Source organism: Aotus nancymaae, unplaced genomic scaffold (genome assembly GCF_030222135.1).
Source record: "Aotus nancymaae isolate 86718 unplaced genomic scaffold, 86718_ANA_hifiasm-v0.15.2.pri h1tg000028l, whole genome shotgun sequence".
NCBI classification, from domain to species: domain Eukaryota; kingdom Metazoa; phylum Chordata; class Mammalia; order Primates; family Aotidae; genus Aotus; species Aotus nancymaae.
Window position 1 is genome coordinate 35,518,955 of NW_026988441.1, and position 25,543 is coordinate 35,544,497.

At 43.9% G+C, this 25,543-nt stretch overlaps 1 protein-coding gene across 1 annotated transcript; it reads left to right on the forward strand.

Moving 5' to 3' along the window:
- The first annotated feature begins 11,496 nt into the window (after positions 1-11,496).
- Positions 11,497-12,434, forward strand: LOC105705952 (olfactory receptor 7G3). The gene is given in 2 exon segments (XM_012435917.3): positions 11,497-11,779; positions 11,782-12,434. Coding segments are annotated over 2 exon segments (936 nt in total).
- Positions 12,435-25,543: the final 13,109 nt, after the last annotated feature.

Below are 25,543 nucleotides of genomic sequence, written 5' to 3' on the forward strand. Positions count from 1 at the left end.
CTGCCGCCTTCCAAATATCGCGGGACTTCATTGGCTGCGTCTAATACGAAGGCAGGGACGAAGAGGATGCTGGGAAGTGTAGTTTTGAAGCTTGGATGGGCATGGCGGCCGTGACCAGGTGAAATCTGACGGTCCAGCATATTTCTTCAATTTCTGCTTGTTCGAGTGTCCCAGGACTCCGTCCTCAGCCTTCTACTCGTTCTATAATCATTCACTTTGAGTTAGCCGCGAATCTCATCTCTTTAAGTACTATCTGTACACTCAAAACTCAAATTTTCAGCCACAATCCACAGCATTTTGTAGCCATCAGAGTGGTAAAGACTGAACCAGGCAAGAATTGTCATCTACATGACATAACTAGGGGACATTTGCATGACAAGCAGAATATTTGTATTGCCTTAAATGTCTCTCTATAAACTGCTCATATGTTGGAATGGAGAAAAAGATCATAGAAATTGTACAGTGAAGAAACTGGACAACATCTGGACCAGGTGATCGAATCAATATCACCAGTGAGAGTCAGATGGAGACCACGTGCCTCTGAATGACACCTTAGGAAGGGCGTAACATTACTATCACCTGTGTGGTGTTCATATACATATCTGCTATTTTGTATTTTTTGACCCACATCTCCCCATTTCCTTCCCCAACCCTCATGCCTGTGATAACGGTGGTCTCATTCTTTATTTCTGTGCATTTGAGCTCTCTTTCAATTAAAAAAAAATTCTCATGTAAGTGACATCATGCAATATTTTTCTTTTTGTGTTTGGCTTATTTCACTTAGCATAATGTCCTCCAGGTCCACCCATATCGTGGTAAATGCCAGGATCTCCTTCTATTTCAAGGCTGAATAATATTCCATTATATATTACATGTTATGTTATATACAATGGAATATATATTATATCGTATTATATTATAACTATGTATTGATAATGTACATTATATAATATATGCCAACATAATATATAATATGTAATATATAGTACAAAATATATGTATGTATGTTATATATGTTATGGAATATATTACATATTATATGTATTATTTTAACAGGAGGAGTCTGCATATACAAAATTCCAGAATCAGGCTGGGCACAGTGGCTCCCACCTGTAATCCCATCGCTTTAGGAAACCAGCGCTTTCCATGTAACCAGTTGGGGCAGAATTATGTAGGCAGGAGAAACAGATGGTTAGAGTTATCCAGGGCAGGTATATATGCCACGGTCCATTCCCTCAACAATATATTTTCCAAAACCTCAAATTTCCTTCTTGCATATTTTATATCCATATGGATATAAAATATGCTTACATAATATATATAATCTATATTTCATATTACATAATATATTTCATAATGTATAACATATACTCCATAATAGATAACATATAAACATATATATATATATAATAACACATATGTAATAGTACATATTATGGATGTCATATAGTATATGACATACATATATCATATATAATATGTTACACTATATATAACATATTACATATAATGGGAATAGCTATTATATATGCAACATATATTAATATAAATATGTTAATCATATACAATATTTAATACGATATAATATTAAACAGTATATGATGTTAATATTGACATCGCAAGAGGACAAAATGGGAAAAAGATAGCCTCTTCCATAAATGCTGCTGGGAAAACTAAATTTCCACGTACAAAAGAATGAAATTTGACTGTTATCTTACACCATACACAAAAATCAACTCAAAATGGTTAAAAGACCTAAATGTAAGACCTGAACCCATAAAACTCCTAGAAGATAACATTGGGGGAAAGTTCCTCAATTTTGGTCTTAGCAAAGATTTTTTTAATATACATTACACCAAAAGATTTGATTACAAAAGCAAAAATTAGTCAATAAATGGGACAACATCAAACTAAAAAGCTTCTTCATAGCAAAGGAAACAATCAAAAGAATGAATCGGCAACCCATGGACTGGGAAAAAATATTTGCAAACCACATATCTGAAAAGGGGTTAATATCCAAAATTTATAAAGAATTCTTTCAAGTCAATAGCAGAAAAACAACCTGATTTAAAAATGGGCAAAGGGTCTGAACAGATGTTTCTCCAAAGAAAGCATAAAAAAGGCCAACAGGTATAGGAAAATGTGCTCTACATCACTAATCATCAGGGAAATGCAAATTAAAACTACTATGAGATATCACCTCGCATCCTTAAGGAGAGCTATTATTAAAAAGTTAGAAGATGAATGTTGGGGACAGGGTGGAGTGCAATGGTGCGATATCGGCTCACAGCAACCTCCGCCTCCCTCCAAGAATTGCTTTAACTCCCAGGTTCAAGCAATTCTCCTGTCTCAGCCTCGCAAGTAGCTGGAATTACAGGCACGGAGCCTGTAATTAGCCACTACACCTGGCTAGTTTTGTAATTTTAGTAGAGACGGGATATCACCATGTTGGTCAGGCTAATCTCAAACTCCTGACCTTAAGTGATCCACCTGCCTCGGCCGTTTTGATTCTTAACAGGGGCAATTGTGCCACCTGGGGGTATCTGACAACGTCTGGAGACCCTTTTGTTTTTACCACTACCTGGGATACTACTGCCGTCTAGTGGTTAGAATACAGAATGCCCTACTCCCTCTAACAGAAATATCAGACCCTCAATGTCAGTCGCGCCAATGATGAGAAATCCCGGCATAGAAAAGTAAGAGATACTGGCTTTAGATAAGAAGGCAGATATCTCATGGTTACAGAGTGAAAGAGGAAAGAAACCGTGACGTTGTTATTGGACTGTTTTGCACTAGTGTCAAGAAGGTGAGAAATCTCTCGAATCTAGGATAAGAGAAAAAATAGAGAAATCTTTCTAATTGTTGTTACTATTTCTCTCTGCAGTAAGTTGTAAAATCATTTGTTATTAAATGGGGAAGTTGAAGCCAGGCGCGGTGGCTCATGCCTGTAATCCCAGTACTCTGAGAGGCTGAGGTGGGTGGATCACCTGGGGTCAGGAGTTTGAAAACAGCCTGAAAAAGATGGTGAAACCCCGTCTCTACTAAAAATACAAAAATTAGCCGTGCGTGGGGGCGGGTGCCTGTAATCCCAGCTACTCGAGAGGCTGAGGCAGAAGAATCGCTTGGACACGGGAGGCGGAGGTTGCGGTGAGCCGAGATTGCACCATTGCACTCCAGCCTGCGTAACAAGAGCGAAACTCCGTCTCAATAAATAAATAAATAATAAATAAATAAAGAGGGAAGTGGAGACGGTGTGAATTCAAAATCCTGGAGAAACTGTGAAAAGATCTTTGCCCATTGGAAATTTCCTGTAGTGTTGAAGGCCCATTTAGAGTAGGTGACCTCAAATTTTTAGTGATGCCCATATCACCACGTGGGGGCAGAATTATGTAGGCAGGAGACACAGAGGTTAGAATTTTCTAGGGCAAGTGGATTTGAGATTTTGGAAAATACATGACTGAAGAGATGGACCATGGCATGTCAGTCACCTAAAGAAATGAGGTTATCAATAACAACATAGTTGAAGAATAGATGGCTTTGGGGGCTCTACGAATGAGGAGAGGAGATGCAGTAAAGCCAAAAGGGCTAAGAAGTTGGGGCCGGCGCAGTGGCTCACGCCTGTAATCCCAGCACTTTTGGAGGTGGGCGAATCACTTGAGGTCAGGAGTTCAAGACCAGCCTGGCTAACATGGTGAAACCCCGTCTCTACTAAAAAATACAAAAATTAGCCGGGTGTGGTGGTGCACACCTGTAATCCCAGCTACTCAGGGAGGCTGAGGCAGGAGAATCACTTGAACCCGGGAGGTAGAAGTTGCAGTGAGCCAAGATTGCACCACTGCACTCCAGCCTGGGTGACAGAGCAAAACTCTGTCTCAAAAATAAAATAAATAAAAGTATCCTGAATCATGGCAAAGCTGGGAGTTTAAAGATTGGGAGTCAGGTGCCAACGATTTCAATGCATTAGGTCTATGTATTGGTTCCAATTCAGATGAGAAGCCAGAGATGTGTCAGGGCAGGATGGGAGTTTTGATAAATGGTAAGCAATGTAGTTTGATAATGTGGATATACATTAGAGATAGAGAAGGTAAAAAACATTCGCCATATTGCTCTGAGGTTATACACGCCATGCAAAATCATGACTCAAGAAAGAAACACCTTGAGTTCAGAAGGAGAAGATACTGGATGTGTCATGATAGAATTCCCTTCAGTGCAACAGAGAAACAGAAAACTTGTGAACTCTCTTGCTAATATGTCTTGATTTTAGGCTGGGCATGGTGGCTAAATGGTGGCTATTCCAGCTACTTAAGAGTCTGAGATGGAAGAATCTAGAGTTTGAAACCAGCCTGGGCAACATAGCGAGCCCCCATTTTTGCACATACACAAAAATAGCGGAATGTGGTGGTGCGTGTCTGTAGTCCCAGTTACTTGGGCGGCTGAGGCAGGAGGATTTCTTGATTCCTGGAATTCAAGGCTGCAGTGAGCTATGATTACACCACTGCACTCTTGCCTGGGCGACACAGCAAGACCCTGCCTCTAAAACAAAACAAAACAAAAAACTTAACAGGAAAGCAGAGAACATTTGCCCCGAGTTTCCTCACATAGCTTCAGCTTTCCCTATCTTTTGCTTTTTACCTATCATTTCCTACTTACTAAGGATCTTAAAGATTTTTTTTTTTTTATGGAATTTTACTCTGTTACCCAGGCTGGAGTGCAGTGGCACAATCTCCGTTTACTCTAACCTCTGCCTCCACCTCATTTCTTTTTTTTTTTTTTTTTCTGAGACGGAGTTTCGCTCTTGATACCCAGGCTGGAGTGCAATGGCACGATCTCGGCTCACCGCAACCTCCGCCTCCTGGGTTCAGGCAATTCTCCTGCCTCAGCCTCCTGAGTAGCTGGGATTACAGACACGCGCCACCGTGCCCAGCTAATTTTTTGTATTAGTAGAGACGGGGTTTCACCATGTTGACCAGGATGGTCTCGATCTCTTGACCTCGTGATCCACCCGCCTCAGCCTCCCAAAGTGCTGGGATTACAGGCTTGAGCCACCGCGCCCGGCCTACCTCATTTCTTAATAAAGAAATGAGAAACCACATATTCATTAGGAAAATGTTAAATACATTTTAATCCTAATAAAGTGCTTTTAGAGTTATCAGGATTTATATGGGTGGGGAATCTCAACTGATACAATGAATATGAATACAATGATACGATTGATACTATATATACAATGAATGGCAAGAAGAACCAAAGGCAAGAATTGATACAATGAATATCATTCGTTCTGTGGTCATTACTCATATTTAATTAAATTCATTAATTAATTAATTTTTGAAACAGAGTCTTGCTCTGTCGCCCAGGCTAGAGTGCAGTGGTGCGATCTCAGCTCACTGCAACCTCCATGCCTCCTGGGTTCACATGATTCTCGTGCCTCAGCCTCCCCAGTGGCTAGGATTACAGGAGCGTGCCACCACACCCAGCTAATTTTTGTATTTTTGGTAGAGACAGGTGGGTTTCACCATGTTGGCCAGGCTGGTCTTGAACTCTTGGGCTCAAGTGATCTGTCCGCCTTGGCCTCCCAAAGTGCTGGGATTACAGGCGTGAGCCACCCTGCCCTGCCCACTACTCATATTTTAATCAACAAGGACAAATTTATGAAGGAAAACCCATTGAATGTAATAAAATTGTTGAAGCCTTGAATATGAAATCTAGCATTACTCAGAATAAGCGAATTCATACTGGAGATAACTGTTATCAATACCTTGACTTTGGGAAAGCTCTCAGAGATGCAAATTAAATGATTTTTTAAAGTATATTTACAGAGTTATATTACTCCTGTACCTACTACATATAATAATTTGTCTGGCTTCTTCTATTTAATATTGTATTTGAGATGCATCCATATTGTTTCATTACCAGCTTTTTTTTTTTCTTTGAGATATGGTCTCACTTTGTTGTCCAGGCTGGAGTGCAGTGGCACAATCTCAGCTCACTGTGATCTCCACATCCTGGGCTCCAGCGATCCTCCCATCTCAGCCTCCCAAGTAGCTAGGACCACAGGCAGGCACCATCATGCCAGTCTAATTTTTTGTAAAGATGAGGGTCTCGCTATGTTGCCCAGGCTGGCCTCAAACTTGTGAACTCAAGGAATCCACCTGCTTTGGCCTCCCAAACTGTTAAGATTACGGGTGTAAGCACCACACCCAGTCATCAGTTTATTTTTATTGCTGCATATTTTTCTAGTGTATAAATATGTCCAGTTTGTTCAATCAACTGTTGAGGGCATTTGTTGATGAATGTATTCCACAAATTGTGCTGCTGTGAACATTTGCTTTTGTTATTTATTTATTTTTTAAAAATAGAAACAGGGTTGACTGGGCATGGTGGCTCATGCTTGTAATCCCAGCACTTTGGGAGGCCAAGGTGGGAGGATCACCTGAGGTTGGGAGTTTGAGACCAGCCTGACCAACATGGAGAAACCCAGTCTCCACTAGAAATACAAAATTAGCCAGGTGGTATGGTGGCGCATGCCTGCAATCCCAGCTACTCGGGAGGTTGAGGCAAGGGAATCTCTTGAACCTGGGAGGCAGAGGTTGCAGTGAGCCGAGATTACGCCATTAGCACTCCAGCCTGAGCAACAAGAGCAAAACTCTGTCTCAAAAACAAAACAAAACAAAACAAAAAAAAACCAAAAATCATAGAAACAGGGTCTAGCTATGTTGCTCAGGCCAGTCTTGAACTCCTGGCCTCAGGCCATCCTCCCACCTTGGTGTCCCAAAGTGCTGGGATTACAGGTGTGGGCCACTGCACCCAGCCCATGAATATTCTGGTGCATGTTTTTTGTTTGTTTGTTGGTATACTTGTAAACTTTTTTGGTGGGGATGTATTTTTAGGATGCAGTTTCCAGGTCATAGGAAATACCTGTGGTCGCATTTATTCAATACTACCAAACAGTCTTCCCAAGGCATCATATCAGTTCACTCTCCTATTATCTTGCCAATATTTTATGTGGCATATCTTTTTCATTTTGGCCATTATGATGAGTATGTCGTAGTACCATAATTTTGATTTTTACTTTTTTAACTTTTTATTTTAAACTAATTTTAGACTTAAAGAAAAGTTACATAAATAGCACACAGACTTCCTATATGCCCCTCAGAGGTTCCCAAAGTTAATGCAGTCAACTTGTGTATCTTTCCTTTATGGTGAGGACTTTTTAAAAAACAAACAAACAAACAAACAAACAAAAACAGAGTCTCGCTCTATTGCCCAGGCTAGAGTGCAGTGGTGCGATCTCAGCTCACTGCAACCTCTACCTCCCAGGTTCAAGGAATTCTTATGCCTCAGCCTCCCAAGTAGCTGATATTACAGGCATGCACCACCATGCCCAGCTAATTTTATTTTTTTTTTTGTATTTTTAGTAGAGACAGGGATTTGCCATGTTGGCCAGGCTGGTCTGGAACTCCTGACCTCAAGTGATCTGCTTGCCTTGGCCTCCAAAGTGCTGTGATTACAGGCATGAGCCACCTTGCCCAGCCAGGTCAGGCTTTTTTTTTATTATTATTTTTTGAGATGGAGTTTCGCTCTTGTTACCCAGGCTGGAGTGCAATGGTGTGATCTCGGCTCACTGCAACCTCCGCCTCCTGGGTTCAGGCAATTCTCCTGCCTCAGCCTCCTGAGTAGCTGGGATTACAGGCACGCGCCACCATGCCCAGCTAATTTTTTGTATTAGTAGAGACGGGGTTTCACCATGTTGACCAGGATGGTCTCGATCTCTTGACCTCATGATCCACCCGCCTCGTCCTCCCAAAGTGCTGGGATTACAGGCTTGAGCTACCGCGCCCGGCCAGGTCAGGCTTTTTTAGTGATCTCTTTAAGAAGGTTGGTTTTTATGCCTATTTTTGAGGCAACCCCTGAAAACCTGTCCAGGTAACTAGCAAATTGTCTGGTTTCTTTGCTATCTCTTATCTATAATTTTTCTAGCCTTATTCATGCAGGGATTTTAAGAGAAACATTTCTTAGCTTAACTTTCTGGACATGATCTCATGGTACACTCTCTGCACTCCGAGTGTCTCTGTGGAACCTTATACTACTTTGGTTTGCTAGTCCTTCAATAGCAATCTCTGGGCCGGGCATGGTGGCTCACACCTGTAATCCCAGCACTTTGGGAGGCTGAGGTTGGTGGATGACTTGAGGTCAGGAATTTGAGGCCAGCCTGGCAAACATGGTGAAACCCCGCCTCTACTAAAAATACAAAAAGCAGACAGGCACGGTGGCGGGCACCTGTAATTCTAGCTATTCGGGAGGCTGAGGCAGAAGAATTGCTTGAACCTGGGAGGTGGAGGTTGCAGTGAGCCAAGATTGCACCACTGCACTCTAGCCTGGGTGCAGAGCAAGACGCGATCTGAAAAAATAAAAAAAGCAATCTCTGACTCAGAGAAAGGTGGGATTCTCTCTAAGGAGGGTTTCACCGGCTCCCTTGAGGTCAGATCCTAGGGTCCAAGAATGAGATAACCTCGGAGTAAGAGAAAATGTGGTAGGAAGAGAATGATACATGGCTTGTCTCTTGGGATCAGGAGGTCAGCCATCCAGGAATTCCCCCTTCATGTTCACATCTGATCTGTGCCCATTCATTAAAGATTTGAGCTGCCTTACGGGAAGAAATGAGAATACTGTACACATTTGGCTAATGAGCAGCTTTGAAAATTAAGCTCTTAGGGGCCACAGAGACTGCAAATAATCTACCTGTGACCACGCCACTCAACAGCCCCGCTCAATCAGGAAACAGCACACCCGAGTCTTGTTTCAGAGACGATCCCTCTTGCCCAAGAGTGCATTGCCTTACTTGGTTCACCTGCCCTTCCTGGGGATAGATCTTCCATTTCTTCTTTCAATTTTCCAAGAAAAAAAAGGAAGAATTCCTCACTGATTCTTCAAGGTAATCTGAAGTGCCCCGAATAAATGCTGTGAGAAATTGAACAAGTTTTTTTTCTTTCTTCCCATCCTATCTGGAGGACAACCATAAGGTAAGAGATATTTCAGTGGAATTATTATAAGTGAGATTCCAAACTAATCTGTGACCCTTTTCTTGATATATTTACTTCCCTTGTTTTCATATAATTTGCAACCAGATTTCATTATTTTTAGCTCTCGTTCTGTCTTCTAAATCCAAGGGACATTTCCCCACCTAAGTATGAATTAGTCCCTTGAAAAGGAATCTGGCCAAGCACGGTGGCTCACGTCTGTAATCCCAGCACTTTGGGAGGACAAGGCGGGTGAATCACCTGAGGTCAGGAGTTCAAGACCAGCCTGGCCAACATGGTGAAACCCTGTTTCTACTAAAACTACAAAAATTAGCTGGGCGTGGTGACACAAACCTGTAATTCCAGCTACTGGGGAGGCTGAGGCAGGGATTTGCTTGAATCCAGGAGGCGGAGGTTGCAGTGAGCCGAGATCACACCACTGCACTCCAGCCTGGGCGACAGAGCAAGGCTCTGTCTCAAAATAAATAAATAAATAAATCAATAAATAAAGTCATTGCAGGACCCCTGAGTGCTGTGCTAGGATACATCTATCCTAGCATCTATTCATTTTTCATCCCTGCAACACCCCCGTACATTTTTATAGCAGTTCCCATTAGAGAAGTGAGAAGCTTGAGTCTGCTCAGAGAGGTTCAGGGACCTACCGATGTCACAGATCCATGTCACAATTGAGGTATTCATGACTGAACTGACAACTCTGAGTCCAAGTTTTGTTTTCTTCCTTTCTTTGCTTTTTGAGATGGAGTTTCACTGTGTCACCCACCCTGGAGTGCAGTGGCAAAATCTCAGCTCACTGCAGCCTCCACCTCCCGGGTTCAAGCAATTCTATTGCCTCAGCCTCCCAAGTGGCTGGGATTACAGGCACCTGCCACCACGGTCTGCTAATTTTTGTATTTTTTTTAGTAGAGACAGGGTTTCACTATGTTGGCCAGGCTGGTCTCAGGCTGGTCTTGTGATCCACCCACCTCGGCCTCCTAAAGTGCTAGGATTAGAGGCATGAGTCACCACACCTGGCCCTGAGTCCAAATTTTATGCACCAATGGTTGAAGCTTTTATAATCACTTGTCTTTCTCCAGTGAAAGCCAACTCCTGGTTGGGGGCCTGGATTTTGTTTTTGTTTGTGTGTTTATTTTAAGAGGCAGAGTCTTGCTCTGTTGCCCAGACTGGAGTGTAGTAGCCCTTTCAAAGCTCACGCAGCCTCCAACTCCTGGGTTCGAGTGATGCTCCCACCTTAGCCTCTCAAGTAGCTGGGACTACAGACATGTACCACTGTGCCTGGCTATTTTAAAATTTAATTTAATTTTTAAAAATTTTAAGTAGAGATGGGGGTCTTGCTATTTTGTTCAGGCTGGTCTGAAACTCCCAGCCTTGAGTGACCCTTCTGCCTCAGCCTCCCGAAGTGCTGGGACAATAGGTGTGAGCCACTGTGTCTGGCCAGGGCCTCAATTTGTGAAGTGAAGGGACTCACGGTACCATTCAACTGTTCACATGCTGTGATTCTGTAATAGGTTTGCCCCGACTCTTGAGTCATTATTACAGAATTTCCTTAACTTATGGGTTTATGAGAACAGCAGGCAGATGTTTTGACATTGCCAGTATGCATCAATTCTTTACTTCCTGTTTTGGGGGCTCCAGGATCAATTATCAAGAATCTGGGTAAGCCAGAGGGAATAGGAAAGGCTTGATGCCAATTCACATGGGACACCTCCAGGAATCAGTGCCGAGGCTCAGAGTTTGCCTGCACCAGAAATAATAGGAAGGGTGGGTGTGGTGGCTCAAGCCCGTAATCCCGGCACTTTGGGAGGCTGAGACAGGAGGATCGCTTGAGCCCAGGAGGATGAGGCTACAGTGAACTATGATCATGCCCCTGCAGAGACCCTGCAAAGAAGAAAGACAGAAAGAAAGGAAAGAAAGAGAAAGAAGGAAGGAAGGAAAGAAAGAAAGAGAAAGAAGAGAGGGAGGAAGGAAGGAGAAAGAGAAAGATGAAAAAGAAACAAAAAATGAAAGAAGGAGAAGGAAGGAAAAAAGAGAAAGAAAGAGAGAAAGAAAGAAAGAAATGAGGAAGGAGAAAGAGGAGAGAGAGAGGGAGGAAAGAAGGGAGGGGGAGAGAAAGAGAAAGGAAAGAAGGGAAAGAAAAGAAAAAAGGAAGAGGAGAAAAAAGAAAGAGACAGAAAGAAAGAAGGAAAGAGAAGGAAAGAAGGAAGGAAGAAAAAGGGAGAAAGGGGGATAGGAGGTGGGGAGAGAGAGAAAGAAAGAGGAAGGAAGGGAAAGAAAGAAAAAAGAAAGAAAGAAAGAAGGAGAAAGAAAAGGAAAGGAAGAAAGAGAAAGAGAAAGGCAGGAAAAAAGGTCTTTAATTTCTAACTGGTTTGGTTTTGATAATATAGACAAGATTAAAGAGTTTACTCTTAAGTTTTGTTTTCTTAGCACTCCCATCTTTTCCATCAGACTCATCAATAACATGAAAGCAGAAAACTTCTCAGGCACTCCAGAATTCCTTCTCTTGGGACTGACAGGTGATCCAGAGCTGCAGCCCATCCTCTGTGAGCTGTTCCTGTCCATGCACCTGGTCACGGTGCTGGGGAACCTGCTCATCATCCTGGCTGTCAGCTCTGACTCCCGCCTCCACACCCCCGTGTACTTCTTCCTCTCCTTCCTGTCCTCGGTCGACATCGGTTTCACCTCCACCACTATGCCCAAGATGCTGGTGAACAGCCAGGCACAGACTCAATCCATCAGTTACACCGCTGCCTCACCCAAATCTTCTTTGTCCTGGTTTTTGCTGGATTGGAAAACGGAATTCTGGTCATGATGGCTTATGATAGATTTGTGGCCATCTGTCACCCACTGAGGTACAAGGTCATCATGAACCCCAAGCTCCGTGGGCTGCTGCTTCTGCTGTCCTTTGTCATCAGCCTTCTGGACGCTCTTCTGCACACATTGATGGCGCTATGGCTGACCTTCTGCACAGACCTGGAAATCCCCCACGTTTTCTGTGAACTGGCTCATATTCTCAAGCTTGCCTGTTCCGATATCCTCATCAATAACATCCTGGTGTATTTAGTGACCAGTCTGCTAGGGGTCGTTCCTCTCTCTGGGATAATTTTCTCTTACACACAAATCGTCTCCTCTGTCATGAAAATTCCATCAGCCAGTGGAAAGTATAAAGCTTTCTCCGTCTGCGGGTCACACTTGATCATCGTTTCCTTGTTCTATGGAACAGGGTTTGGGGTGTACTTTAGTTCTGCAGAGACCCCCTCCTCCAGGAAGGGTGTAATAGTATCAGTGATGTGTACCGTGCTCACCCCCATGCTGAATCCCTTCATCTGCAGCCAGAGAAACAAGGACATGTTGAAGGCTTTGAGGAGGCTGGTACCTAGGATACCGTCTTTCCATTGATGTCTCTGCTGCTTTGGGCCAACACTACTGGAATATGTCAGGGAGAAAGAGGTAACGAGAAGTCTAGAAAGCCTGACCAATGTCTTTGTTTGTTTGTTTGTTTGTTTTGAGATGGAGTTTAGCTCTTGTTGCCCAGGCTGGAGTACAATGGCACAATCTTGGCTCACTGTAACCTCCGCTTCCTGGGTTCACATGATTCTCCTGCCTCAGCCTCCTGAGTAGCTGGGATTACAAGGGCCCAGCACCATACCCATCTAATTTTTTTTTTTTTTTTTTTTGAGATAGAGTTTCTGTCCTGTTGCCCAGGCTGGAGTGCAATGGTGCGATCTTGGCTCACTACAACCTCCGCCTCCCAGGTTCAAGAGATTCTCCTGCCTCTGCCTCAAGAGTAGCTGGGATTACAGGTGCCCACCACCATGCCTGGCTAATATTTTGTATTTTTAGTAGAGACAGGGTTTCTCCATGTTGGTCAGGCTGGTCTCAAACTCCCAACCTCAAGTGATCCGCCCACTTCGGCCTCCCAATGTGCAAGGATTACAGGCATGAGCCACTGCGCCCACCTAATTTTTCTATTTTTAGAAGAGACGGGGTTTCACCATGTTGGCCAGGCTGGTCTCAAACTCCTGGCCTCAGGCGATCTGCCTGTCTTGGCCTCCCAAAGTGCTGGGATTACAGATGTGAGCCACTGTGCCCAGCCTGACCAATATCTTTGAATACCTGAGACCAGAGATCAAACGGTTCAGGGTGATCGTTTTGGAATCAGACCATCTGGACTTCAATTCTTTTTGGATTGATTGACTAATTGATTTTTGAGACAGTCTCTCACTCTATCACCCAGGCTGGAGTACAGTGGTGTGATCACAGTTCACTGTAGCCTTGAACTCCTGGGCTCAAGCGATCCTCTCGACTCAGCCTGCCAAGTAGCTGGGACTACAGGTGCATGCCACCACACCCGGCTATTTTTTATTTTTGTATCGATGCATAAAAGATGGACATTGTTTCAGGATACATGTGATAATGTAATATATTCGTATAATGTGCAAGGATCAAATTGGTGTCTACCAAAAATACAAAAATTAGCTGGGTGAGGTGGCATGCATCTGTAATCCCAGCTACTTGGGAGGCTGAGGCAGGAGAATCACTTGAACCCAGGAGGCAGAGGTTGCAGTGAGCTGAGATCTCACCACTGTACTCCAGTCTGGTGACAGAGCAAGACTCCGTCTCAAAAAAATAAAAAAAAAAATCTCATCTCTCACGTATTCCCCAGAGGTTCAGAGTCACTAGTTCCTGGGTGACAATATATACAAAGGCCTCAGGTGATTCATCTCTGCAGGTGTTCTATAGGCATCAGTAGAAGAAGTTCTGCACTAGAGGACACCTTGGATGTCAGACAGGGAGCTGTATCCTAGATGCGGTGCTAAAAATAACCCGTCAACCTCCAATAATGACCACGACAGAAGGCTCTCCAGTCAACCCTTTCTTTACCTTTGAGACCTCTGCTATTTTTGTTTTTGTTGTTATTGCTTTTACTTACACATTTTCTGAAGCTTTTTTTTTTTTTTTTAAGAGACGGGTTCTGTTTGTGTTGCCCAGGCTGAAGTGCAGTAGCACAGCCATAGCTCACTGCAGCCTCGAGTTCCTGCCCTTGAGCAATCCTCCTGCCTTAGACTTCTGAGTAACTGGAAATACAAGCCTGTGGTCAATCCCAGCACTTTGGCAGGCCAAGGTGAGTGGGTCACTTGAGGCCAGGAGTTGAGACCAGCTTAACCAACATGTTGAAATCCCGTCTCTACTAAAAATACAAAAATTAGCCAGGTGTGGTGGTGGGCACACGCCTGTAATCTTAGCTTCTCAGGAGACCGAGACACGAGAATGGCTTGAACTTGGGAGATGGAGGTTGCAGTGAGCTGAGATCACGCGTCTGCACTCCAGCCTGGGTGACAGCAAGACTCTGTCTTAACAGAAAAAAAGATCTGAGCTCATACCCAGTCTTTGCCAACCACTAACTGCGTATTTCAGTATTTCATATCCATGATGTAACCTCACCTTACCAAAGTGTCCTCATGAGTAAAAGGGAGTGATAGTATCAACCAATGCATCTGACCTTTGACAAGCTCTTCAGATGATTCTAAAGCAAGTTAAAATTTGGGAACCATTGCTCTAGAAGACAGATTGCATGACTTCATTCTCATCTTTTGGTTTATTTGAAGGCATGGAATAATTCTGATTGAAAAGCCACATCCAACCTGGCCAACATGGTGAAAGCCCATCTCTACTAAAAAATACAAATATCAGCCGGGCGTCGCAGCTCACACCTGTAATCCCAGCACTTTGGGAGGCCGAGGCAGGCAAATCACAAGGTCAGGAGTTCAAGACCAGCCTGGCCAACATGGAGAAACCCTGTCTCTACTAAAAATACAAAAAATTAGCTGGGCATAGCAGTAGGCACCTATAATCCCAGCTACTTGGGAGGCTGAGGCAGGAGAATCGCTTGAACCCAGGAGGTGGAGGTTGCAGTGAGCCGAGATGGCTCCACTGCACTCCAGCCCAGGCGACAGAGTGAAACTTCATCTAAACACATACACACACACACACACACGCACGCACACACACAACAACAAAAGCATAGTATCTCATGGGTAGTTTTCCAATCTCCACCCTCAAGTAGTCCCCAGTGTCTGTTGTTCACTCCCTTGTGTCTATGTGAAATCAGTATTTAGCTCCCACTTATAAGTGAGAAAATGAAGTATTTGGTTTTTCTGTTCCTGTGTTAGTTTACTTAGGATAATGGCCTCCGGCTCCATCCATGTTTCTGCAAAGGACATGATCTCATTCCTTTTTATATGGCTGTCTAGTATTCCAAGCCACCGTGTATATGTACGACTTTTTTTTTTGAGACAGAGTTTCGCTCTTGTCACCCAGGGTGGAGTGCAGTGGTACAGCCTTGGCTCACTGCAACCTCTGCCTCTTGGGTTCAAGTGATTCTCCTGCCTCAACCTCCCAAGTAGCTGGGATTACAGGTGTGTACCAGCATGCCTGGCTAATTTTTATATTTTTGTTTTGTTTTTTGAGACGGAATCTTGCTCTGTCACCCAGGCTGGAGTGCAGTGGTGTGATTTTGGCTTACTGCAACCTCAACCTCCTAGGTTCTAGTGATTCTCCTGACTCAGCCTCCTGAGTAGCTGGGACTACAGGCACGTGCCACCACACCCGGCTAATTTTTGTATTCTTAGTAGAGATGGGATTTCACTATGTTGGCCAGGCTGGTCCCCAACTCCTGGCTTCAAGTGATCTCTGCCTGCCTTGGCCTCTCAAACTGCTGGGATTACAGGTGTGAGCCACTGCACCCAGCCATCTGACTCTTTCTTTTCTTTTCTTTCTATTTATTTATTTATTAATTATTATTATTATTTTTTTTGAGATGGAGTTTCGCTCTTGTTACCCAGGCTGGAGTGCAATGGCGCGATCTCGGCTCACCGCAACCTCTGCCTCCTGGGTTCAGGCGATTCTCCTGCCTCAGCCTCCTGAGTAGCTGGGATTACAGGCACGCGCCACTATGCCCAGCTAATTTTTGGTATTTTTAGTAGAGACGGGGTTTCACCATGTTGACCAGGATGGTCTCGATCTCTTGACCTCGTGATCCACCTGCCTCGGCCTCCCAAAGTGCTGGGATTACAGGCGTGAGCCACCGCGCCCGGCCTAATTATTTTTTTTTTGGCTCACTCTCCTCTCTTCTTTCTTGACTGAGTCTTGCTCTATTGGCCAGGCTGGAGTGCAATGGCGTGACCTTGGAGCACTGCAACCTCTGCCTCCTAAGTTCAATCCATTTTCCTGCTTCAGCCTCCTAAGTACCTGGCATTACAGGTGCTTGCCACCATGCCTGGCTAATTTTTGTATCATTAATAGGGATGGAGTTTTTTCACAGACAGGGTCTTGCTTTGTCATCTAGACTGGAATGCAATGGCATGATCATAGCTCCCTGCAGCCTCAGACTCCAGGACTCCAGGGCTCAAATTCAAGGGACCCTCCTACCTCAGCCTTCTAGGAAGCTAGGACTCTAGGCATGCACCACCATGCCAAGTGTGGTGTGTGGTGTAGAGATGGGGTCTGGCTATGTTGGCCAGGCTGGTCTCAAAACCTAGGCTCAAGTGATCCTCCTGCCATGGCCTCCCAAAGATCTGGGATTAGAGGTGTAAGTCACTGTGCCCTGCCAGGAAAAGGATTTAAGCGAGGCTGTTGTTATATCTGGAGACAAGCTTCCATCTTATTGCATATTTAGGGTCATACCAATGTAGATGATGGGGTGATGGATGCAGCAAACCACCATGGCAAGTGGATAACTATATATCAAACCTCCATGTTCTGCACATGTACCCCAGAACTTAAAGTATAATAAAAAAATAAAATAGGAACCGTGGCCAGGCATGGTGGCTCACGCCTGTATTCCCAGCACTTTGGGGGACTGAGACAGGTGGATCACTCGAGGTCAGGAGTTCGAGACCAGCCTGCCCAACATGGTGAAACCATGTCTCTACCAAAAATACAAAAATTAGCCGGTCATGGTGGCTGGAGCCTGTAATCCCAGCTACTCAGGAGGCTGAAGCAGGAGAATTGCTTGAGCCCAGAAGGTGGAGGTTACCGTGAGCCGAGATTGCACCACTGCACTCCAGCCTGGGAGACAGAGTAAGACCAAATACATACATACATACATACATACATACATAATAAATAGAAATCCTAACTCTAATATGCTCAAATAATGAAGACGGTTCTCTTTCATAACAAGGACCTCAGAATTAGGGAATGTGCAGGAATAGGATAGGGCATCATTCAGTCCTTTATGAGGTGCCCTCCTGCCAGCACTGGTTTTCTTGAGTCAACAGGTAGTGTCAGTCAGTGCAGCAGCCATGTCTAGACCTGATTCCCAGAGACAGAAAACTGAGAACCCTTTCCTGGGTTCATTGATAATAGATACTTTCATGTAGTCAACCAGAAGACATTTCTGTCATGAGTTGCCTGAGAGCCCTCAGAAGACTATATCCACATTCTAATCCTCTCACTTGTGAATCTGAGCTTTCATTCGATCATTCATTCATTCATTCATTCACTTATGAGACAGAGTCTCGCCCTGTCACCCAGACTGCAGTGCAGTGGCGAAATCTTGGGTCACTGCAACCTCTGTCTCCTGGGTTCAAGCAATCCTCCTGCCTCCACCTCCCAAGTAGCTGAGATTACAGGTGCCTGCCACCACGGCCAGCTAATTTTTGTATTTTTAGTAGAGGCAGGGTTTTGCCATGTTGGCCAGGCTGGTCTCGAACTCCTGGACTCAAGTGATCCTCCCACCTTGGCCTCCCAAAGTGCTGGGATTACAGGCATCAGCCACTGCGCCTGGCCTTGAATCTGAGCTTATATGACAAAAGGGTGAATGTTACTTATTTGGGAAAAAGGTGTTTGCAGAGAGTTGCGCTGTTGAGGTTCAGTGATGAAAGCAGGCAACCCTGTGTCTTGGTGACAGATCACTGGGTAAACATGGGAAGATGCTTGAAGTGTTTCTTAGTTCTTTTTTGTTTTATATAAGACTCAGTCTCACTCTTGTACCCCAGGCTGGAATGCAATGGTGTGATCTCGGCTCACTGCAACCTCTGCCTCCAGGTTTAAGGGATTCTCCTGCCTCAGCCTCCCGACTAGCTGGGATTACAGACGCCTGCCATCACGCCCAGCTAACTTTTATTTTTAGTAGTGATGAGGTTTTACCGTGTTGGCCAGGCTGGTCTCAAACTCCTGACCTAAGGTGATCCACCCGCTTTGCCCTCCCAAAGTGCTGGGATTGCAGGTGTGAGACACCATGCCTGGCCTCTTAGTTCTTTAAGTGAGGAGAAACAATGGCTTCCAATAATAATGGAATCTTCTGATAGGCGAAGCCCTGGGCATTGGAAAGACTGAGCTTAGAAGACAAGGAGAATTTGTTCCTGGAGGAGCGGATGCAGAGAAAGTTAGGAAACATGCATCTTACCCCAAAGAAGACGTAAAACGGTTCTTACTGCCATGTCCCAGCCCCCATAGGAAACAGAACTATTCAGGGAATAGAGATGAAGTTAGACAATTCGCATAACAAGGAGCTCGGGGAATTGACTTCTGATTGGCCCAGAAATTGTACGTATTCCCTCAGTTCCTACAACTTACCCCCAACCCTAGCTTTTCTTCTTTGGGCCAGGAGGACATGTTCCCAGTACTTCTATGTGGCATCTGCTGGTCCAAACATCTAACTTCATCGTCTCATACCTGCTGGGAGGACACTGAGCCATTTAACTCATGCCTGAGTGATGGTGACAAGAAGAGGAAAGATAGCCCAGTAAGTGAATTGAGAGAGAGAGAGAGAAAGAGAGGGAAAGAGACTGAACAAATGTTGGTAAAATTAATGAAGGCCAAGTTCAATGATCTCAGATACACTGGAAGATACTTTTTTTATTATTTGTAAGTTTGTTGGTTTATTTTATTTTTAAGAGGAGTGACTGGCATATTGTTATTATTATTATCCTTTTGAGATAGAGTCTCACTCTGTCGCCCAGGCAGTAGGGCAGTAGTGTGATCTCAGCTCATTGCAACCTCTGCCTCCCAGGTTCAAGTGATTCTCGTGCCTCAGCCTCCTGAGTAGCTGGGACCACAGGCACCCCCAACCATGCTGGGCTAATTTTTGTATTTTTAGTAGAGATGGGGTCATGCCATGTTGGCCAGGCTCTTCTGGAACTCCTGACCTCAAATGATTCGCCTGCCTCAGACTCCCAAAATGCTGGGATTACAGGTGTGAGCCACCACGCCCGGCGCAAAAATTTTAACTATAAATACAACTACCCTATGATTCAGGCCAGGCGTGGTGGCTCATGCCTGTAATCTCAGCACTTTGGGAGGCTGAGGCGGGCATATCACCTGAGGTTGGGAGTTCGAGACCAGCCTGACCAACACGGAGAAACCCCTTCTCTACTAAAAATATAAAATTAGCTGGGCGTGGTGGCACATGCCTATAATCCCAGCTACTTGGGAGGCTAAGACAGGAGAATCGCTTGAACCCGGGAGGAGGTGGTTGTAGTGAGCTGAGATCGCACCATTGTACTCCAGCCTGAGCAACAAAAGCTAACTTCTGTCTCAAAAAACAAAAAACAAAACAAAACAAATTCCGACTTTTAGCAGAATTATGATGCTATGAGATAGAGCGATTTCAGTGCCACAGAGGGGCACGAACTCCTAACTGGATGTCAGGATACAGGATAAGAAACTACCTTTAACATGGAAATTCTGCAGAGGGGAAATTTGATGGAGGAGGGTAAAAATGTAAGGAATTCCAGGAAGAGACTGCAGAGAGGCATCACGGCTCGGTGGAAAAGCTGGGAGATTTGGACTCAGGCAGACACGCATTCAGAACCAAACTACACCACTGAACACCAGTAGGAGCGTGGACACACCCTGTCTCCTCTTACAGCCTCAGCCGCCTCATCTGTAAAATGGAGATGATAACCCCCACCTCACAGTTTGTGATTAGGATGAAAGGTCATTTAGGTAAAGTGTCTGTCACAGTATTTGCCAAATTTTAGAATTAAATATTACAGCATGTGAAGAAGGAAGGTGGCAGGAAAGAGCAGGAAAGGATGGGTTTTGAGTGGGATCAGCATGTTACCCCAAAGAGCTGGAGTGAAATATATTTCCAGGAGGGTAGCACTGGCTAAGATAAGCAGAGATTTGCAAAAAGATTGGGACATTTTTTCATGTGAAGGTAAACATTTGGGTTTTGTTCAGTGGATAATGGTGAGCTACTCAAGGCTATTTTGTAAGACATCAGATTTTCAAAAAATCACTGCCTTACTCATCTGTTTTCTTAGTGCTTTTATAATCCTCGGTGGGGATGGTGGGGAGATTCCCTGTTAAGGCAATTTCCTCATAATCTGATAAATGCCTCTTGGAGTCTGTCTGTCCCACTAAAATGTGCATTCATGAATTCATGCATGCTTCATGAAATACAGAGATTAAATTAGCCGGGCGTGGTGGTGTGCACCTGTAATCGCAGCTACCCAGGAGACTGAGGCAGAAGAATTGCTTGAACTTGGGAGGCGGAGGCTGCCGTGAGCTGAGATCGTGCCATTGCACTCCAGACAGACCGGGCAACAAAAGTGAAACTCTGTCTCAAAAGAAAAAAAAGAAAAGAAGAGAAAAAGTCAGGAAATCTTAGACTCAGGACTTAAATCCTGGTCTATCTGAATCCAGTAATCTCTTTGCTTTCCATCACTCTACCTGTCTGCAGATTATCCAGGTGAGAACACTGAGAGTACAAGTGGAATTTCCACAGGTGTGTAGGTGTGAACCTGGGTTTAAGTCTGAGAATGAGCTTTGAAAATCAGGGACCTCTATGAAAAGGACTTTTAAAAGCAGCTGTTATCTTAGACTTTACGGCATCTCCCCCTAACCCCTGAAATGCTATGCAAATTTAAGCCAAAGCATATGTTTTCGATGTTTTCGGTGAGGGGAGATTCTGTAGCTTTTAGCAGATTCTCCCAAGGGTCATGAGACGAAAGTGGTATTTTAAAAGAGAGCTGGCCCAGCGCGGTGATCACACCTGTAATCCCAAGCCAAGATCGTGCCATTGCATTCCAGCCTGGGCAACAACAGCAAAACTCTGTCTCAAAAAAAAAAAAAAAGTGAGAACATGTAGTATTTGACTTTCTGTTTCTGAGTTATTTCACTTAGGAGAATGGCCTGCAGTTCCATCCACATTGCTGCAAAAGACATGATTTCATTCTTTTTTATGGCTCTCTGTGTGTGTGAACTCCTCTGTGTGAACACACACCAAAATGTTCAAGGCTGAAGTGAGCTATGATCCCAGCACTTTGGGAGGCTGAAGCAGGTGGATCACCTGAGGTTGGGAGTTCAAGACCAGCCTGACCAACATGGTGAAACCACATCTCTACTAAAAATACAAAATTAGCCAGGTGTGGTGGTGCATACCTGTAATTCCAGCTACTCGGGAGGCAGAGGCAGGAGAATTGCTTGAACCTGGAAGGCAGATGTTGCGGTGAGCCAAGATCGTGCCATTACACACTTTAGCCTGAGCAACAGAGTGAAACTCTGTCTAAAAAAAAAAAAAAAGAGAGAGAGAGCGCTGAAGCTAAGAGCTTGGAAAACCTTCAAGTTTAGGAGGTGTGAGATCTCAAGAAGGGGTTGGGCATGGTAATCCCAGCACTCTTAGAGACTGAGACAAGAGGTTTCCCTGAGCCCTGGAGTTCAAGACCAGTCTAGGCAACACAGTGAGATCCTGTTTCAAAAACAAACAACAAACAAGCAAACAAACAGAGATTCCCAAGAAGAGCATAGAAAGAGAGATGCTGGGAACAGACTCTAACCAGGACAGTCATTACAAGGATGATCAAGAACAGGGTCCAGCTGTGTTCCATTAACTAAGTCACTCCCATGTTGCCAAATGCAATCCTCTGGGAATCGAACTTTAACCCTAAGCTTAGGTCCTGTGGTACGTCTCTCTTAATTTATTAAGCCCTATCTGGATTCATCCATCCTTGAAATCATAAAACACCTAGTAGTCCCATTAGCTTCTCTACATTCTAAATGCAAATTTCATATTTATATCTTTTTTTTTCTTTTGAGACAGCATCTCATTCTGTCACCCAGGCTGGAATACAGCGGTGTGAACATGGCTCACTGCAACCTCAAAGTCCCAGGATTTAGCAGTCCTCCCTCCTCAGCCTCCTACATAGCTAGAACTATAGGTGTGTACCACCACACCTGGCTAATTTTTTTTTTTTTTTTTGTATAGAGGAGGTCTCACCATATTGCCCAGGCTGGTTGTGAACTCCTGGGCTCAAGCGATTCTCCTGCCTCAGACACAAAATCTCACTATGTTACCCAAGCTGGTCATGAACTTCTGGGCTCAAGCGATTCTCCTGCCTCAGACTTTCCAAGTGCTGGGATTACAAATGTGAGCCAGCATACCCAGCCCTCATATTTATGTCTTAATGGATCTTCCTACAATTCATTCATTCATTCATTCATTCATTCATTCATTCAGTGGGCTTAAGTCTCTCCTAGATGCCAGGCCCAGTGATAGATGTAGGGGATACAGTAGCAAGAAAAACCTGCTCCTCACTGGTGCAGTAGCTCACACCTGTAATCCCAGGTACTTTGGAGGTCAAGATGAGAGGATTGCTTGAGCCCAGGAATTCAAGCCCAGTCTGGGCAACATAGCGAGACCTCTGTCTATAAAGAAAAAAGAAAAGCCAGCCAGGTGCAGTGGCTCACGCCTGTAATACCAGCCCTTTGGGAGGCTGAGACGGGTGGATTACCTGAGGTCAGGAGTTTGAGACCAGCCTGGTCAACATAGTTAAACTCCATCTCTACTAAAAATAAAAATAAAAATTTTTAAAAGTCAGAAACTTAGAAAACATCCCAAGAAAATAGAAACATTGCAAGAAAACATTCCAAGAAAAAAAGAAAAAAAAAAGAAAAGAAAACATGCTCTTACAACATTTACAGTTTACTTGGGGGAGATTTACAATAGCGAGATAATTTTGTATAGCAGTAAATGTTATGAAAATAACAAAAGATTATTCCTAGCTGCATAACTTCATCAAGCTACTTAATCACCGTGTGCTTCTGTTTTCTTTTCTGAAAGTCAGGATAATAATTATACTTAGGACGGTGCCTGGCACAGAGTCAACATGATGGGTGTTTGTGTTACTCTCTAAGTGTGAGATCTACCTAAGACGGCGGTGGTTAGAAAAAACCTCTCTGGAGATGCAGCTTTCTTTTTCTTTTTCTTTTTTGAGACAGATTCTCTCTCTGTTACCCAGGCTGGAGTGCAGTGGCATGACCCTAGCTCACTGCACTCTCAAACTCCTAGACTCAAGCAATCCTCCCACCTCAGCCTCCCGAGTGGCTGAAACCACAGGTATGCACCACCACACCTGGCTAATTTTTAATATCTGTTGTAGAGACAGACTCTATGTTGCCCAGGCTGATCTCAAGTGATCCTCACACCTTGGCCTCCCCAGAAGGTAGCTTATCCAGATGGAAAGTAAAGCCCCAGAAAACAAAACAGCAGGTGCAAGGGCCCTGAGAGAAATGTGTGCGAGCACCAGAGAGATCACTGTGCTGGGAACAGGGTAAGTGGCATGGATGAGGTTGAAGATGGGTCAGGGGCCAGTTCACATAGGATTTCATGAACCCATGTGATGGGATGTTGAGCTTTTATTTGCTTATCTTAGAGAAAGGATCTCTCTGTGTTGTCCAGGCTGGAGTGCAGTGGCATGATCATAGTTCACTTCAGCCTTGAACCCCTCAGTGTGTGTTCACACAGAGGAGTTCACATACAGAGCCATAAAAAAGAATGAAATCATGTCTTTTGAAGCAATGTGGATGGGACTGCGGGCCATTCTCCTAAGTGAAATAACTCAGAAACACAAAGTCGAATATCACATGTTCTCTTTTTTTTTCTTCTTTCTTTCTTTCTTTCTTTTTTTTTTTTTTATTGAGACAGAGTGTCGCTGTTGTTGCCCACTGGAGCTGGAGTGCAATGGCATGATCACAGCTGACTGTAACCTCCACCTCCCAGCCTCAAGCAATCCTCCTATCTCAGCCCCATGAGTAGCTGGGACTACAGGTGCATGCCATCATGCCTGGCTAATTTTTGTTTTTTTTTGGTAGAGATGGGGTTTTGCCATGTTGCTCAGGCATGTCTTTAACACCTGCAGTCAAGCAATCTGTCCCCCTCAGCCTCCCAAAGTGCTGGAGTTACAGATGGGAGCCTTTGTGCCTGGCCCTAAAAATTTGTTAATTAATAAAAAAAAATTGGAATGGGGCAATTCCCACAGGAAAAAAGAAGAAGAAAAAGAAGAAGGAAGAAGAAGAAGAAGGAAGAAGAAGAAGAAGAAGAAGAAGAAGAAGAAGAAGAAGAAGAAGAAGAAGAAGAATTGCTGTAAATATTTTATCCATGGTTCAAGGTGCAACCTATATATAAGCTGTTGTCAGGCCAAGTGCAGTGGCTCACACCTGCAATCACAGCACTTTGGAAGGCCTAGGTGGGAGGATCACTTGAGTCCAGGAGTTCAAAACCAGCCTGGACAATATAGCAAGACCCTGTCTCCACCACACCCCGGAAAAGTAAATAAGCCAGGCTTGGTGATGTGTGACAATAGACCCTGCCACTAGAGAGGCTGTGGCAAGAGGATGGCTTGAACCTGGGAGTTCAAGGCCAGCCTGGACAACATAGTAAGACCCTATCTCCACCAAAAAAAAAAAAAAAAAAAGGTAACTATATATATATTCTTCATTTTATATATATATATATATATATATATATATATGGGCCAGGCATGGTGGCTCACACCTCTAACCCCAGCACTTTGGGAGGCAAAGGCAGGTGGATCACAAGGTCAGGATTTCCAGACTAGCCTGGCCAACATGGTGAAAACCCATCTCTACTAAAAGTACAAAAATCATCCAGGCGCGGTGGCAGGGACATGTAATCCCAGCTACTTGGGAGCCTGGGGCAGGAGAATTGCTTGAACCTGGGTGGCAGAGGTTGCAGTGAGCTGAGATCACACCACTGTACTCCAGCCTGGGTGATAGAGTGAGACTCTGTCTCAAAAAAAAAACAAAACAAAACATATATTTCATTATTTTTTAGAGACTCTGTCTCTAAAAAATGATATGCTATATATAATATATATTTGTATATAATATAAAATTATATGTAATATATATTTATATATAATATATAAATTTTTATATATTATGTATTATTTTTTAGAGACAGGGTCTGTAAAATTAAAACAATATATATATAAAAACACCATGTATACACATATACATATATATACATACACTATATATACATATATACACATCTATATGTAGATAGACACATATATATACACACACGTATATACATATACATACACACACACACACACACACACATATATATACATATACATATATATATATGGTGTCAGATGAGAACTGGGCTGCAATCTCATCTATCTTTCCAAAACCATCTCCCTGGCATTCCTGTAACCTTCATTTTCCATACTTCCAGAGGAATCACACCC